The 18435-nt window shown below is 39.8% G+C and overlaps 1 protein-coding gene across 1 annotated transcript in view; it reads right to left on the bottom strand.

The window, feature by feature from the left end:
* LOC119720404 (arf-GAP with GTPase, ANK repeat and PH domain-containing protein 1-like) overlaps nucleotides 1-4873 on the bottom strand; it is a 41055-nt gene extending 36182 nt beyond the window's left edge. Inside the window, exon 1 of the mRNA XM_038190068.1 lies at nucleotides 4266-4873. Coding sequence (XP_038045996.1) covers nucleotides 4266-4362 — 97 coding nt within the window. The 5' untranslated portion in view covers nucleotides 4363-4873. The remainder of the gene's footprint in view (nucleotides 1-4265) is intronic.
* Between the last annotated feature and the right edge of the window lie 13562 nt (nucleotides 4874-18435).

Genomic DNA, 18435 nt, shown 5'->3' with positions numbered 1-18435 from the left:
TATGAAGGACTGCAAATCTGATGGGTTTCTTTTTCTTCAACTGACGATGTGTGCAAGTCTAGGTTTCCGACGTAATGAAATATAGGTTGGTAAAACAATACAATTATCTACTTTTTTAAAAGGAAGTATATGAATCAATACAGATAAGAAAAGTGTCTCTTGTAAGACTGTTTAAGGGACTTCCCCTTTGAAACACCATAATGAAAATCTTGACTTCGCAGAGGAAATTCTATCAAATGAAAGACCCAAAAAAATTGAACAAAAAAAATGTGTGTGTTGACTTTGGCTCTGATAAAAATCAATGTTTAACATTTTGTCCTTACAAAAATATGCAAAACGATTCATTGAAGATTTATTGGAAGCAAGCATGTTGATTTAAATACAAACAAAACGTACTTAATATACATGTACATGTGTATGTATGTACCGGTATTTCAAATCAAAACTTCTCCTATGCAAACATGCCTTCTGTGCAAAGTCGTCCTTTCAGTCAAAATCAGTCAAGTGACTGTTTTTAGCGGTTGAGTGCTCCCTGCCCACATAAAGCAGGATTGACTGGCTGTGACTGTTTCTATAACTTGATACAGCTACATGTACATGTATGCTTTGACTGTACATTGTATGTAGCTGACTGGTAAGCCAGCTGTGCCTACCAGTTGCCTGCTTTTGTCTGTTGACTGAATTTGACTAGTCACAGCGCATGCTCGCAATATGATCTGTCTGTTGGTGACTCGCCTGTGTACATGTAAAAGGCATGGCAGGGGAAGAGGATTGATTTGTTGACTATCTGTGACTGTTCAAACAGCAGGAGGCTTTTGTTAATTGCATTAATACTGGCTTAAACATGTATGCTGTGCTCAAATTTACAAAAAAAATGTTCCCTGAAACACTCGAAACTTACGATATCTGAGTGGAACATACCCAATCCCATCCCAAACCTTTCCGCGAGTTTGCATCGATTCTTTTTGAATCACCGATCTGCAACTGAAGAGTGCCCAAACAGCAAGGCACGAAAGCATGCTATTGCTAACAAGAGGATTTGCGAACATAATCCTCTGCTCGCACCCTAGCTTAATCACATTTGATTACCCAACCTACAATAATCACTCAGTCTCTTATGTCCGTCCACTCTATAACTTTTAATCGGACATAACCGGGAAAGACTAAATCCAATTGAAGCCATACAAGTCACCAGAGAAGAAATGTCACTGAATGGGATAGCACCCTCTTTTTTTCCAAACCACATGCATTAGCATGTCCTCTACACATCATGAAACAACTTGCATGTCCCTGAGGTAAGATAGAACTGCAGGGAACAGCCATTTGTCTGTTGAAATCCATGCCCTTCACACTGCTCCAAACCTTGAACATGGAACGATCCCTAACAACAAAACATCACAGAACAACGCCACCTTGGAAAATTCTGCCTCAACAGGTGCCCCAAGGTTTATTGACATTTGACAGGTACTCCAGCAGGTCCCCATGTACATGTACACTAACAATGGAAGGGAGTACTACACGAGATATCATTTGCTCGTAATGGCTAATAAATACGCCACTGTTATCTCCAACTGACCCTGTGTAGCGATGGCAAAGGGCAGGCATTATCAGCAGTAGGCTATGTTGAAAGCCAGACAAATACACGCATCTGAGGTGTACATAAACTTGCATTGAGCACGTTGAAGGATCCCACTTCAAGTCTGAGAAAATGGTTTTATACAATGTGGGGCCTTTGTCATGTTGTTGTCATTGTGGATGTTGTTGTTTTGTCTCCAGCTCTATATTTACTGTACCTTTCCATCTTTGCAAGTATAGTGGTACATGTACATGTAGTGCAACTGACATACGGTACATGTACACGTACATGTACAACAAGCTACATGTGTACAAACTTTGAAACATGATTGCTTTTAGTATTTGTTTCCTATTATTAACCCTAACTCCCTCTAGAGGAATTTTTGCCAGGATGCAGCCCCAATCCTGTAAACTCCTCCAACTGCCTCCATGTATAACTTGCGTACAGCCTCAATCCTCCAAAATCATTCCTTATTTCTTGAAGGTACTGTGGTCCTTGGAGGGGTGACCACTGCCTCAATCCTGCAAAATCCTCCAGCAATCACTGCCAATATGTTGAGGCAGAACCAGGGATATCCTGGAGCAGTGCGGAGGACTTCAAGTATAATCTAGGCCTAAATTTATGCATGGCTGAGCATAAACAACACAAGGTCCGGCCCAAGACCTTGACACAGTGAATCCTCCAAAATCAGCCATACACATTTTTGCCTTGGCCTCAATCCTGCAAAACCCTCCATTTTGCAAAGAGCATTTTGGAAGGTTGAGGTTAAAAACTCTAACTACTACTTCGCATGTCCACCTTATAATTTAATTCAACAAATATTTTACTTTGTGTACTGCAAGTAAAACTTTAGTAATCCTTTCAACTCGAATGAAAGGAAAACTTGATACAGCTTGCAAAACATATTCTTGTTTTGTACTTACCGTAAATAAAAACAGACATGAACAAAATTATTACGTTGGACATAATCCACCACATTACAAAAACAATTTCTGGCACCTCCGACAAAAAGCTTGCATGAGTAATAGCACACAATTCAAGGCAAAAAAAATAAGAACCGGTTACAACGCATACAATGAAAGTAACCATCAAGTTTAGTGGACCAATTTAAATCCCCGAAATATGAAACTACTAGGGAGGGGATGTGTTAAAGCTGCAGCCAGACCAGGTGTTATTATAACAAGTTGATTGTGCAGGAACCACAGCACAGAGCAAATATGTTCAACCACCAAAGCAAACCACAGTTGGTATTTGGAGACCACAATAAACATGTTTTTTTTTTAAACCTATTTCCAATCCAAATAACACAACTGGCAAACCACTGTTATCTTGGTTTGATGGTAAACATGAAGGATCATAATTTTTTTTTACTTCAATGGACTGTGGTTTTCTGGCACAAAATGAAAGTGAAGTTGTGAAAAAAAACTTGAGATTTACAAAAAAATATCATTGTAGCAGTATTTAGTCACTGAATTTTCTAACCAAAAAAAAAAATTATACACAAAAAAGAGAAATGGATTTATTTGAGGCTTTTCATCAATTCTTTCTTTTTGTAGGTGAATATCAGTTTCAGATGTAGATTTGAAAAAGTTTATTTGGAGAACAAGCCAATAAGCTAAATATTACTTGTCGAAAGAGATATTACTTGTTCGTGTACAAAGTTATGAGAATTATAGTATTTTTCACACAGCTGATAATTTGCACTAAAATACATGATGTTAGAGTACATGTGAGTAATGATAGGGGTCCTTCCTTTAAACTCGAGGTCCAATTTTTTGTGCGTCCGTGTTCCCGGTACATCTGATCTATGATTTTGTAACTTCAGGACACACTCTTTAAAGCTATAGTCCATCATTTGCAGCCATCCGAAAAAGTCACTGGCGTATTATTGTTGAAAAACATACTTGGTTGAAAGATAGTAAGTGGACTAAACTCCCTGTGAAATTAATCTTTCTGGCAAGCTATCATTTTGAAGTAATCAACGAAAGAAGAAGGCCTTTCCAACGGTGCGTCTTAAGACACACCGTAGGAAAATTTAAATTAGTAGTTTGTTTTGTTATTCGGCACAGCGCGCGCAAGCATTGGTACGACGCACACGCGCGCGCGGTTGCTATAATTTGTCGGATCAGTGCGCGACATCGCGTATAGCTGCAATTCAAAGCATGATTCAGCAATTTTTGATTTGAAATTGAGATCCTACCGGTGGAATGCTGCTTTTCTCGGAATAGACAGCTGAAGCTGAGCTGAAACTTCATCAGGTTAGTTGTTCAGTATCCGTCATTAGATTTTGAACACTTTTGTTGCTTCAAACGAACAAAAATGCACAAGTTACAAATGATGGACTATATCTTTAATAATAATGCCTTCTATCACATGTAAAGCAACATACATGTACATGTACCTACCTGCCAAACAAGTTTGAAGTCAATTTTAATAATATGTGCTTGCGTGGCAAATCGCAGAGGTCGGGGGGTAACAGGGACACAAAAACGAGTGTCACACTTTTGGATCCAAAATTTATGGCACGACCCATGGACATTTTCACTTAAAAATAGTCTTCCGGTGAAGAATTCATCATGTATGCTTGTGAATAATTGATAAGGTACAATGTACATTATGAATGTGTTGTCAGGTTGTGTGTGTGTATTATCGGCAAACTAAACCTGGCGGTCGCGACAAGACACCTTACCGTAGTTGATCTCGCTGTAACATCTCGTCTTCCTCAGCTGCTTATTCCGCTTCTTCCTGCGAAAGCTCATGGTAAGGGCCGAAGGTTGGTGAGGCATGCAGCCAAGAAATAAAAATGTGAAAATTTTTTACAACTGCTATAAACCAGTCGCCGGGCTTCAAAGCTCCATTTGTGTCCGCTGACGCTCGGTTAACGTGATTAACCCGCCCCTTTGGCAGTGAACGCCGGGCACGATACGCTTGTCCATTCAGAAATCGCAAGCAGGTGTCAATGAGGCAGGTAAGACTGGTATGGAGTATGTGCGGTAGCGCAGCTAGCACCCCGTCGTAAGATGTAACCAACACATATGCTCAAGACTTCAAGTGCTAATAAACATCTTGATCGTCATCCTGGTGGGGCCGCACCGCACGCGGAGGTCCAATGTGTAACTCTTGAATTCTCCAGAGACTAATGGGAGGATTCATCCCCGTACCTCCAGTGATTATGCTGATCGGAGCTCGCCTGCATGTAAACCACACGCATCCAATAATGCACATGTGTGGTGAATGGGCTCGGCACACTGAGGAACACAGTGACAGAGTGTTCGTTCCTCTATGGACGCACTGTGTGTCATTCAGCCGAGGTACGGTGGGCTTGTAGTTATGACAGTGCAACCTCTAGCTGGCTAGTGTAAACATTCCCTACAGATCCACACACACAGTGCAGGATTCCTTCATTTGAATAGAACTGCAGGGGTCCACAGTGTCAGATATCCTTTGTGTTTCCCCGTGTCTATTGTTGCAATTATTACATTAAAGTTTGGTCATAAAGACGGCCGCCGATCCCATAAAAGGATCCCCCTTGACCTTAAATGGAAGAGGCCAAATCATTAAATCAAAGGGACTGGCTTTTAGTCCCATATTGATCTGAAGTATTTAAAGGTCCATGTACGTGTTACATGTACATGTACATGTACATGTTCAACCATAGTTGTTATCAGGTGATACACTGTGAAGTACCTGTGTACATTACCGGTCTTCCTTAATGATACAAATGAGTCATATTTGTTAAGTGCAGAGCTGACAAGTGTGCATAATGTGTGGCTACCGTACTTTGTTATGTTCCCATTCGTTAAACACACTGTGCATGTGCATGCTAATTTTTTTGGGTTTACTGAAAGATGTTTAAACTTAGGTCTACAGAGTGAATTTGTCAACGGAATCGCACACTGTATCCCGCATATACATGTACACGAAAGTAAGAAATTCTTTTGGTTTTTATCCATTTTTAAATTTTTTATTGGAGTACCATACATGTATTTGTTTGTGCGCAAAATCTGTGTCACATACATGTAAACTCCCCTCTTAAACTAATAAAAGATATTTAAAATATAAAACTCATCAACAAACGGTAGAAAAAAATTCACAGAGGCATAAATCGCATCCTTTTGAAATTTAAAGAAAATCTTGCCAGAGTTTCATAGTATACTGTACATGAACCGGTACATATTAGGCCCAAAAAAAATAGTTTTGCTTTTCATTACATTGCATTTGAAAATAGGGTACCCGTAGGTAGGTACGGACATTTAGTCTTTTTTTTGGCAATTTTTTTGCGCACAATCATATGGAGGTGTCTACGTGTAGTCAAGAGTAAAAGGTAGTAATTGATGGTTTTGGGGTTGTTTTTCTCATTTTTCCTAAAAAAAAATTAGGGTACCTGGTAGGGGCTGTCAAAATAGGGTACGTAGGGTCATCGGGAAGCAGCGATATGTCTGTGAATGTGATATTGGTCCTTCTGACCACTGACCACTGTGACTTGATGGTCAGTGACTGGACATACCATATGGACTGACCATCAACACAAATGACCTCTACATGAGGACATGTAAACAACCCTACATAAACATTGACAAGTGCCTGGTGTGTTGTGCAATACTACCAGTAGAAGCAGGTGGGAAAGTCATTACAATATTGAGCTTCATTGTGAAACACTCTTTTCTTTTGAGGGAACAAAGCTCTTCACTTTTGAGAGATTGAAATAAATACATGTACTAGTTTCAATGACCTGTAGTTTCAAACCAATTGAAAAGCTTTTGCATTATTTGTTTGGGTGTCGACAGTAAGTTGGTATAAAATGATTCTGTTTTGCATTACCGGTACTTTTTAATTTTTCTTGAGTCCTATAATTGTCTCCAGGTACACATTGTAAACCAACATGACACAGCCCAATAATTACATGTAACTCCAACTCCCTAAGCAATTTTGCTAGGATGCAATCTCAATCCTGCAAAATCATCCAACTGCCTCCATGTGTAAAAATTTCATACAGTCTCAATCCTGCAAAATTCTCTGTTATATTTCTTGAATGTGGTCCTCTGAGGTGACCACTGCCTCAATCCTGCAAAATCCTCCAGCAATCATTGTCAATACATGTTCAGGCAGAGCCAGTGACATCCTGGAGCAATGTGGAGGATTTCAAGTATATCTAAGGCCTAAATTTATGCACGGCTGAGCATAAACAACACTTGTAAGGTCCGGCCCAAGACCTTTTTGCCATGTATCCTCAATCCTGCGAAATCCTCCATTTTGCAAAGAGCATTTTTGAGGATTTGGGAAGGTTAGGAATAATGTACAACCTATATTTCAAAAATAAAAATAGGCTTTGACTAGTTGGCACTTCTGTCTGTCAAGCATTGTTTTGAAAGCACATTGATTCCTAGAACAAAAATGAAAGCAAATGCCACAATTATGCCAGCTACATGTATTACTAGTTCCTCGATGTTCAACTCTCATTGATCATACTCACAGTAACTTCACCCACATTCCAAAGCTTCACACAAAAATAATTTCATTTCAATACACATAATGTCAAAAGCCCGAAAATTTAATACTTCCACATCACATCAATGCACCACCTTGGGCACTTTTAAACTGCAAAAGACTAAGAGATTTGCAAACGTTTTAAACCCAACCACACAATGGCAGTATACAGTCAATATCATCTGGCATGTCAGACAGGGTGGCAAAAATGGATGGGTCACCCCAGGACAGAAACTGAGCAACAATGGGCCCCATTAAGAGCGCTACCCCTGGGGAGAACTACGTGTAGTGGGTCTGCACAGACTGGTGAAGTATTGATGCAAGCTAACTGGACCTCTCGGAGGAACGATAATAAAAGAAAGGGGTGTTCTAGTGGGGATTACTTCCCTGGGATGGGGGGCTTGGGGAGACCCTAGGCTTAACATTGTACAATGGTGTAAGCAGGGATTGCTTAAACTGTAGCTCAGTGTATGATACAGGTATCAAAATGACTCAGTGTTAATGTTGCTCGGAGGCATTTGAGGTGTTAACAGTGGAACAGTGCAGGCCCTTTTTGTTTAAAGGGACGGTTTGGAAAGCACCCAATTGGGCTACAAAATGTGTTTAAAGGAAATGATGTTAATTGGAAAGAGCATTTGAAAATAGCATATAAGGGTCATTCCGTGTCAATTCAACACGCTTTTGGACCCGACCCTCAAAGATTGAAACGATATTTGGTGTGATGATTGGCCTATATGAGAAACCCACAATCTGTGAGGGTCGGGTCCAAAAGCATGTTGAATTGACACGGAATGACCCATAAACGTCCACACAACCACCCTTTAAAAACTGGGCGTTTTTGAGTAATTCTTGCGAGAACGAATTTCTGGGTCAAAAATTTTGACTCTCAAAATCGAGCTGTTGGATGCCAGTCGTCAATCCTGCAGCACATGTTTCACCAGTGCATCTGCGGACGTGCGAGAAACAACATGTAATGGTGCTGTCAGTATTATGTGTCACACACACACAACGCGTACCGTACATTGAATGGACACGGCTGAAAATACTCATGCGTGTGCCACAAAATGTCCACCGCATCAGAAGTAAACAACCAGGATTGTTCGTCTTTTCTCAGGAACAGTCAGACATAACACTAGTTTCCTTTCAACCAGACCTTTGAAACAGGATACATGTAAGTACATTGTAAATAATCCAAAACATAAAATGTTCGGGGATTTCAGGCCGTAATATCCCTTTAAGTTCTACTAAACAACACCTTGTAAATTATCTCTTTTGCATTAAAAAGGATTGCCTCTTACTTTTGCTGTTGCATTGAAAAGAAAATTTACAAAAAAGTGAATACAATGTATTCTATTCCATGTTTGTCAATTCTGAACAAAACGTTCAGCATTGGATTTATTTATTAACTACAAATCTAGAGAAAGGTTTTGAAAAAACTTGAAGTTGAAAAGGGAACAGCACTTCAGGAGTGATTCAGTACTTCAATGATGATGATTGAAAGAAAATTGTCTAATTAGAGGAGCTACATGTACATGTAACTCAAGACAAGCTGTTTTAAATTAATGTTCAGGGTAGTGTACATGTACTGTACATGTACCTGTCAGAGTGAATTGTGTAAAGCCATACAACAACGAACAGATGATAAAGCTATTCATGTGTTAAAGGTACGATAGCGTAGACTACTACATCTATTATATCCAAAAAGTAACCAACCAAATTATTGTCAACAAGCTTACAATGTACTTGGTTTAAGGATAGTAATGACACTAAACTCCTGTGAAATTATTCCTTCTGGCATGCCGTCATTTTGAAGAAAACATTAAAAGAAGGTCATTCCCAAAGATGAGTCAAGTGACACATTTTTTTAAATTTCCGTCGGCAGTTGGGATGTACATGTACATGTAACTGGGCGCGTTGACAAGACACACACGAGCACGCGGTTGCTATTATTAGTGAAAATCGTCGGTTCAATGTGTGACATCACGTAGCAACAATCGGCTGAATGAGAATCACGTCCCGAATGCTGATTTCGGGATTGTTTCCTGGCTCAGCAACTTTTGAATTAAAATCGAGATCCAGAATATTGTGTTTTCCTGAAATATACAAAATTCACAGAGCTAACGCTTTATCAGGTTACCTGGTAGTTGTTAAAAACCCGTCTTTAGATTTGAGCACTTGTGTTGCTTCAAACAAAAAATAAACGCACCAATGACAAATGATCTACTCTACCTTTGAAAGTCATTTAAGATATCACTAAAAAAAATTAATCATTTTCTCCAAGATTTGAAATAAGCAGCCTAACACGGTCTTGAAACCCACCAATGTGCATGAACCCACCTAATATTGGCTGGCAATTTTAAAATGCAACATTTGGAAATTGTATACAGGTACATGGTACTGTGAATATACAGAAAAACTACATATTTCCATGTACATTCTATTCACACAAAAATTGATCAATCTTGGCACTTTAAGTAGATGCTCTGAAATAAGTTATCGTTAATATCATTCCGGGGGACAGATGGTCTTACTTTTGTGAGTCTGCAATCCCAAGACTGTTTATTTGAAAATAATGAAAACAGACAGAGAGAAAATGTCAGAATATTTCTCGGGCAAGGTACCGGTAGGTGAGGAGTTAAGAAATGCTCATTTAATATCAACAGAGGGCGCTATGACAAATTGCCATACTTCTCACAAACCAGATTCATGCAAGCAAATGAAGCTTGGGAACCACTGCACTGATGGAACAGTGATTGTGAACAGTGCCCTCTATTGACAGCAGTTATCAACTTTTCAAGTACCGGTACATGGTCTGCATTATTTGTAGGATGCATTAAAACCCTCCTATCATCATAAAACATGCATTCTGAGCCATGTTATTACTTCGTTCCCGGAAAGATCCCGGAAAAAATTCTGTACTGGGACACCACTTTTTAAAATTAATTTTCAAGCGCCAAAAGTTGCATCCTTTTATGGTTATTCCCTCCACATTCCCTCCTCTACTCTCACCCTCTCCTTTCCTTTATTCCTATATTAATCAGTCACTTACATGTACTTCATCGAGATTCGAACCTCGGACTCTTGCTTGAAACACGAGACTTTAAACGGCATCCAAAATGTGCTCTAAAAACACATTTTTCCTAAAAAAAATTCGCATTGCCAAGGCTTCTTGGATTCCTCTTGGGTGAAATCAAAAGGTGAGGTGAAAATGGATGTGTTTGGTGACAGGTAAGTAGTGTCCCAGTATGGTATTTTTTCCAAGACCCCTATTGGTTTGTTAACAGTGTGCCAGGAGGAGAGGAAGGAAATTTTGACCGTTTGTGACCTCTTAAATAGCAGGAGGGTTAAATAATTTTTACTGCATGATATTGATACTACTTCTTTTTGCTGCATCATACAGGTACATGTACATTGTAAACTGTATTTACATGTACCGGGTAACAACATTTGGAACGCTTAAAACTCCCCAAACATAGAAATGTGTACCCCTTTTTTGGGTGAAAATGACTTGTTTTCTGCTTTTTTGTTTAACCCTAATCACCCCGACCCTTCAAAATCAAACTGCATTTTTGGTTTGATTCTGCTGCAGGGAGTACTGCACTAGTAAACTGATTACATGGGTTTAGGCAGACCACCATAATCAGAGTCCAACAGTTTGTGTGTAGAGTTTTCCACATGGTGTTGGATTTTGCAAGAGTGAGGAAGGTTCCTAGTACACTGAAGGGGTTAGGGTAAATAAATAATTCTTCATTATTTGCATTCACATAAGGAAGCATACAGAGATGATCACCCAACAAGTTCTCATTTAATGTACATGTACACGTACATGTATGTACCTCCCCACCCACTCAAAAAAGAGCTCCCAGGTGTGCCCAGGTATCAGTTTTAACCGTCATGGAAAATGTCATGAAAACTCTACACATCAACATGATTGATATGTGTGGACTCCGCCCATAGCTCAATCTAGGTTATGATAACATATTCCAAACTAGACATATGTTTGTGGACAAACATAGGGCTGTTTCGGTAGCTTTTTGTGACATGTGACATGTGTTCCATCAACGAAGGATGTGTAGTTCTGTTTATAATAAATGGTGGCATATAAATGTAATATGTGATTCCATTCGCATACGGCTTTGAATTATGACGTCACATGTCACGTGATGACGTCATGATGACGTCACATAAAGTTTCATCTATTACTATAATATTATGGTAAAGAACAACTTAGCCAGAGCAAACATCGTTGAAAGCAAGTTCGCGTCTTTCACCAATTTTAAATTACAAAGCACTTCCGGTTTCAACCAGAAGAAAGGGTCACGTGATTTATTTGCACATATTTAAAAAATAAAGACCCTCGCTAATTCTATCAATTCCCGCAAAGATCATGTTCAGGTCTCGACCACCTAATTTTTTTCTACCTATAACACATCCCGGTCTAGCCACATACCAAGTTTCAACCCAATCAGACTTACAGTTCTGTAGATATAGGACTTCATAATATGCACGTACATTTTCAAAAATCAATAAAAAAAATTAGGTGATGACGTCATCATGACGTCATATTCTTGGCATAATTTTTGTATCAGGGTCTTCCTTGGCTGTAACACTGATGACGATTCTAGATCGCCAAGTTATAGAAATGGTGGCTTGAAAACGTGTACTAAGTCAATGGGCTAACACGTGTACAAAGTTAACGGGCTAAAAACAAAATCCCACTGCAGACAAAATTGCACCTTTAAATTTGTAATTTGCCTTTGAACTGAAACATTTTTATGAAATATTACTTGATATTCTGACCCTTAGGAATATGTTCAATCGAATGACAGCGCGAAAAAAAAACGATTTCTCTTTCCTTCTCATAGTAATTCTCGGCTGAAGTTCAGAACTACTCAGTAAGATATCAGTGTTGTATAGGAAAAGACTTGTGGAAAATCCCACTACAGAAAAACTGCACCTTTAATTACGTAACATAGGGCTTTTCGGCATTATGATTTTTTATTATACGTCCCTGACTATGCGCATGCACGAACATAAAATCTGTCAAAGTTAGCCGAAAATCGGCTAAAACGGTCACTGTGATATGATGTGGACAGGATTTGACCTCGGCAACACGTGCTGTGCAGGCTGACTGACATTACATGTACGATGTACATGTACAGTATGTGCGTAACGTACGTGTATGTACATATAGACGTTCTGTGCATGTTTTAGAGCAGATGTATTGTCAACCTGAAGTTTTAAGTGTGCGCAGGGCATGTCTGAGTTCGCTTATTGCCTTGAAGCTTTGAAATGTGTTAGACCTACCCTTAAATCGACAATTAAAGTAAAAACTAACATAAAAACTGCCATGGTTGATTTTTCAGGAATTTTCAAATGAAAAAGGGTCTTTTTATAATAACTTCCGGTCTGATGACGTCATTCGCCTAAAACTTCGCACACGTCTTAAGTGGGTCAAGGTCATCATATACACCAATATTTAGGTGATTCCGACAAACTTCGCCACAGACATCTATTCAAAATACGTTTTTGCAAATTTTCAACCTGTCGCTAGAGGGCGCTCGAAGATTGCATGACGTCATTGGTAGATGATTTGAAGAATACTTTTAGCCAAGAGACTAACACCGTTAAAAGCAAGTTCATATCTATTACCACTTTTAAATAATAAGCCACTTCCGGTTTTGGCCTTTTTCGACCGGAAGCAAGGGTCACGTGATTTCACGCACACTGAATGAAATAAAGACCTCAACCTACTCTACCACTTGCCGGTAACAGAATGCTGCGGACGCGTACGGTTGATTTCTTATGCATTTTTAAATATTAAAAGTGTCACAATTTAATTGCCTATAAATACACACCGGATGATGTCATCATGACGTCATCATTACACAATGTTGTTTGAATTAGGGTCTTTGCTTGGACAAAGATTGGTGCAAATGAATTACTGGCAAAGAGTGAAAAATGCCCTTTGAAAATCGACAATTTTTTTCGATTTCTGTGTACAAAGTCTATGGGAAAAATTAAATATTCAAAATTCTATAATAAATTAGTCGATGACGTCACGATGACGTCAATGTTCGGCACACAACTTCAGATGCTGGTCTAAGTGTGTGCCAAGTATAAAGTCAATTGGATTGATTTTAGTGCCCAAAGTGCCGGTGACAAAAAAACGTGTACAAATGCTATGGGCAAAATGACTGAAAAAGAAAAAAAAAAAAAAAGAAAAAAATAAAAATCTTAACGAAAACAAAGGCTGTTTCGGCAAAAGTGCCGAAACAGCCAATGATGCGAAAAATGAAAATGGACCAAAAGCACCCCACCTGCTGCCAAACCGGTCAATCGAAGACAACTCAAGACAACTGAGCGTACCTCCGTACGCTTCCCCGTCGTACGCGGAAGTGACGTCCAAACGAAGTGGGTTATAATACAGACCCCTTGGTCTGTCAACACGGCGCGGCTTCACGCAGGATCTAAACCCAGAACCCGAGCTGTTAACGCTTAATTGAATCCTCTTTTAAGACATGTGAGTCACCGGCTCCGAGGATGTACGGTGCAGAGAGGATGTAAGGATCCCAGTTAAAGGTGGACTGAGGAAGTTGAGGGGAATCTTGTAAAAATTGTCTTTAAATGGATCGTGTCGTCATAGACGTTAAGTACTGGTAAGGGTCATCTCTGAGAGAATACGCAGTGCGTAAAGGGGAATGTACAAAACAGGTTCAAAATTTGACTTGGGCAGAGTTTTGAGTTAAGCAGGGTTGTATATCATTGTTATACTACTGAAGGAATGGATTCTTTGTTTTACTTGGCCTAACAGTTGTTTTGAGTTATCAGAGATTGACTTATCAAGATTTCACTGTAGGCCTACTTTAGAATTCAAAATGTTTGATGAGGAAGGTGCATACATGCACATCATCCCATTCCTCAAACCCCCCCCCCTCCTCCACTGTCCCCGCCCCTCCCTTGTTCCTTGTCCTGTCTGCTGTTGGCATAGGAATGACAAAGTTCTATTAACTTCTTAATTGAGTTTGGATCACAAAATTGTGAGATGAAGATAAGGTCCACATTTAGAATTAATCTGATCAGTCATGGTCTAAAGCCCTGTCCGCACTGGACTTTTTTTGGTCAAACTAACCGAGACTATGGGTACTTTTCCCATTTTAAGTCCAGTGCGGACAGCCTAGGACGTTTTCCTCTCGGTTACTTTTCCTGAGTCCAGCGGTTACTTTTACTGGCCAACTGCTGCCCAGGAAAACTTCCCACGCGCCCAGGAAAACTGACCATGTCACTTTTCCCGAGACGATAAGTCCAGTGCGGACAGTGCGAGTCGGTAAAAGCGGCTCAGGAAAGCGTACATCAGACAGAGACCGCACGAACCTACACGTGCAGTGGCGGAACATTTTGTAGAAACACGCTGCGGTGTATCATCAAGTCCGAGCGGTAAAATCTCGTTAAAATATATATTTCAACGGACAAATACATACACAGAGAAGAGAGATCATGTTCTGAGAATTAATTTGCGGAAACTATCTCTCTCTCTACCGATGTATGTTATTTTCTACGATCCAAATTCGTCCTGATACGATGCACGGAACATCATGGTCCGGTACCGTACGTAGGCCGTAGTCACTGGTTCCTGGCCCACATCATAGCTTCGATTCTGTAAGCATGCGATGGGAACCAACGAATACTGATGGCACTGCTGCCGCACGGAACATCGTACAGCGGCATGGCTTCGACGACGTGCATCACAAATGCGTCAGAATTATAGGCCTTTTCGTCAAGATTTAGCGTGTCAAGATGAAATTATATCGTGTAAACGATTATGTTGTGCATGCAAATGGCGTGTGTAATATTATTGTGCGTATCGGCGGCTGAAAATGTGATCGGCAATTTTTTTTCTGTGTACGGTGAGTCATTATACTGACACTGTGACAGCTCGGTTACTTCTCCCACGCGGTCTGGGTAAATTTTCCCGTGTCGAAAGTCCAAGTGCGGACAGTGGTCACATTTTACCATTTCTCATTTTACCATCGTCTCGGTAAAACCTTCCAAAAAAAAAGTCCAGTGCGGACACGGCTTTAAGCATACATAATCCAAAACGGACTTGATTTTTTTAGACCAGAAGTTAATCCTATGTGATCAAAGCTTGTCAGAAGGGTTGGCATATAATGTACATGTACATGTACATTTGAAACCCCAAAACAATTAGTTGAAGGGCCATTATTAAAAGCCTTTTGAAACAAAATAAATCTACTATTTGTAAGTATTCCTAATGAAATCAAACAGCATCATAGGCCTAAGTATTCATTTTTCCTTTACGTCCTAACATTTACTACTGAAATAAGTACGATAAATGTGTCGGTACCCTTGTTTTTTTAGCCTTGTATAAGGAATTAAAATTCACTTAAGTGGCATCAAGCAGCATCTATTCCTTGTTTTACTGCACATGATTGAGTCGATGAGCCAAGGTTTACAGACACCACGTTGGCAAATGTGCACGTGCTGCACATTATCAAAACAACATTATCCGGATTTGCCGGCCTACACTTGCACAAGAACAACAATGCACTTGTTTTGACAAGAACATTTACTTAACCAATTTGTCTGACCCATTAGCATTTTCCAGATCGAATTCTGGCAATCAAGTTCCTGAATTCACGGCAGCATGAACGTCGATGCAATCAGTCTAGAAGTACCGGTGGGTCCGCGGTCTAGATGACCGTACAATTGCGAGACCTGAGGATATTTGGTTATATGAATGGTGGGGGGGGGGGGGGCGGCATGTGGGGTGCGCGTGGTACATAAACAGCTCCAAGCTAAACAGGGCCGCATTCCCAAACGTTCATGTACATATATGCACAACCTAGATATTGATTACAATTAAATGAAATCTCTCCCTGTTGGTATTCATTTGCCAATTTTTTTTTTTTTTTTTTTTTTTGGTCAGAATATTAAATTTCAACCCCTCCTAGCTACACGTGTAGATCTGTTTGCATTCCATGCACTGTGTCCCTGATTAATGTTTCATTCAATGCGAGTATTTTTTTTCCCCCAACATGCCTACCGGTACTTGAGGGTGGACTAGTCAGATTTGTGTGCGTGATTCAACATGAGTTATCTGAATAATCAGTCAAATTCAGTAACTTGGACTGGTCACACCATGTTTCACAATTGCCATTTGTCAAAAATACTACAGTTCAAATCTGTTACAACAAAAGTGAAGATAAATGAACATTGTCACAAACACAAACCAATTAATATTATGTAAGAAGCTACAGGCAACTGTCATTAATACCAGTCAACCTTGTACTGAAGGTGTCTGAATGTATGTAAACCATAAACATACATTCTGTGCAAAGTTGTCCAAAGTTTTTTTTCGGTTTTTTTTCCAACTTTCACTCGGGAGGTACATGTAACACACTGAGTATACAGTGTTTAAAAACGTTGGTGAAGGGCAAAACCTAATTTGATTTATATCACCCCGACGCAAAATTCCATCTTATAATTGTCCAAAGTTGTTCTAAAAGCAACAATTTCTTAATTTCAATCCAAAAACTGACTTGTTAGTTGTTAACTTGTCAAATATACACGTGTATCGAATAACCCACAGTGCCATATTCACTGCAACCACTCTTTACCTTCCCCAAAAAACTAGTGATGTCTTAATTCGACAACCACTTGGCAAACACATAGCTACATCCACATGTTTCTCCCATGTTGTGGTTGACACCAATTGCCATGTGCAAATCCCATTCAAAACAATGAACCCTATGAATCATGTATCCAATGTAACATTATATCTGTTCCGTTCTCTTTGCATTTAGGATTGGGGTTATCAGTCTAATGCTGGAGGTGTTTATCTGTGACTCATCATTAACATATTATTGTAAATGCGGTCTTCCTACATGTACAACAGGCTGGGGGGAAATGTAAGCGCGAGTGAAGGTGGTGGCAAATGAGGGATAAAACATGGCACATTATGGAGTCCTTAACTAACCCCCTAGGCCCTTGTTGCTTACAACCATCCTCTATCCTCCAAAATCCTCCAAAATTTTGCAACTCCGCCTAAATTTTTCAAAATTGTCAGACAGTCCTGCCTCAAAATGCATTCATCCTCAATCCTCCAAAATCCTCCTCATCCCAAAACTTTGCACTCGTGTTTAAATGAAGGATAACCAACGCCAAATCCTTCAAAATCATCAGACAGTCCTGCCTCAAAATGCATTCATCCTCAATCCTCCAAAATCCTCTTGTGCTTCAATCACCATTCATCCTCAATCCTCCAAAATCCTCATGTGCTTCAATCACCATTCATCCTCAATCCTCCAGAATCCTCATTTGATTCAATCACTATTCATCCTCAATCCTCTAGAATCCTCCAAAACCGCCAGGAGGATTTTGGAGGAGTGAGGTGGGTTAGGGTTAATTAAGGTACACTATTTTCATTTGAAGCAACACAATGCTCAAAAGCTTCAGAAGGGTGCATAACAACTTTCTTGTTAAAATGAGAAATAAGAGGAAACGTATGCACAATGTGTGGGGTTTCGTAACCGGATTCTGTTGTTAAAACACTTTCTTAAACCACCTTCAGCAATTTTTTTTCTTGCAAATGAGATTATTTCTCTTCAGGGGGAATAATTTCACAGGGTATTTGGTACCAGTCTTATCTTCCGGGGAGGGGGTTGGCCATTATGTGGACTGGTTTCTAGTCCCCCCTCCCCACTTTTGACTGGGGGGGGGGGGCTATTTAATCATCCTTCCACTTTTGCGGATGTCGAAGGTATTTTCGAACTTCCCAGCAACCAAAATGTACATCAATATTTAAGTATGTATTCAATAACACTGAAAAATGGAGGAATAAAGTACAAAAGCTTAAAATGTGCCATATTGAAGTAAGCGTGAGTATACATAAGATACTGTACATTTTTATCTTGAACAGCGCCACCTAGTGTAATGTGGTGTTACACCGGTACCTGGTGAGCAAGTTGATGACATTGCCAGAACATTACAAACACACTTTTGAGTCTGCAGCTGCTGCTTCACTCGGCAAAACTCTGCCGCCGGGAATCACATTACGAAACATGACTCAATGTTGCGAGAATCTCAGCGAAATAACCGGGAAATGGTGCGGAATATTGTGTAATGGGAGGGCAAGCATGTGACCACTTTGACGATTATGGGATATCACCATCAGTCCCAAACGGGATTAAGTAGATTTCTTACCGAAATAGATCCATATGGAATCCTATAAAAGAAAGGGGGGAAAAATGGATCAAATGACGAGACACAGTCACAGACACCAGAAGAGGTGCACTCGCAAATGAGATTGGACATCTCAATGGGATTAGAAGAAGATGGGTTAAAAAATTCCC

Source organism: Patiria miniata, unplaced genomic scaffold (assembly GCF_015706575.1).
Source record: "Patiria miniata isolate m_02_andy unplaced genomic scaffold, ASM1570657v1 HiC_scaffold_9, whole genome shotgun sequence".
Taxonomy (NCBI): Eukaryota; Metazoa; Echinodermata; class Asteroidea; order Valvatida; family Asterinidae; genus Patiria; species Patiria miniata.
Note: the sequence above shows the minus strand (reverse complement) of the source record. Positions and strands in the feature narration are given on the sequence as shown.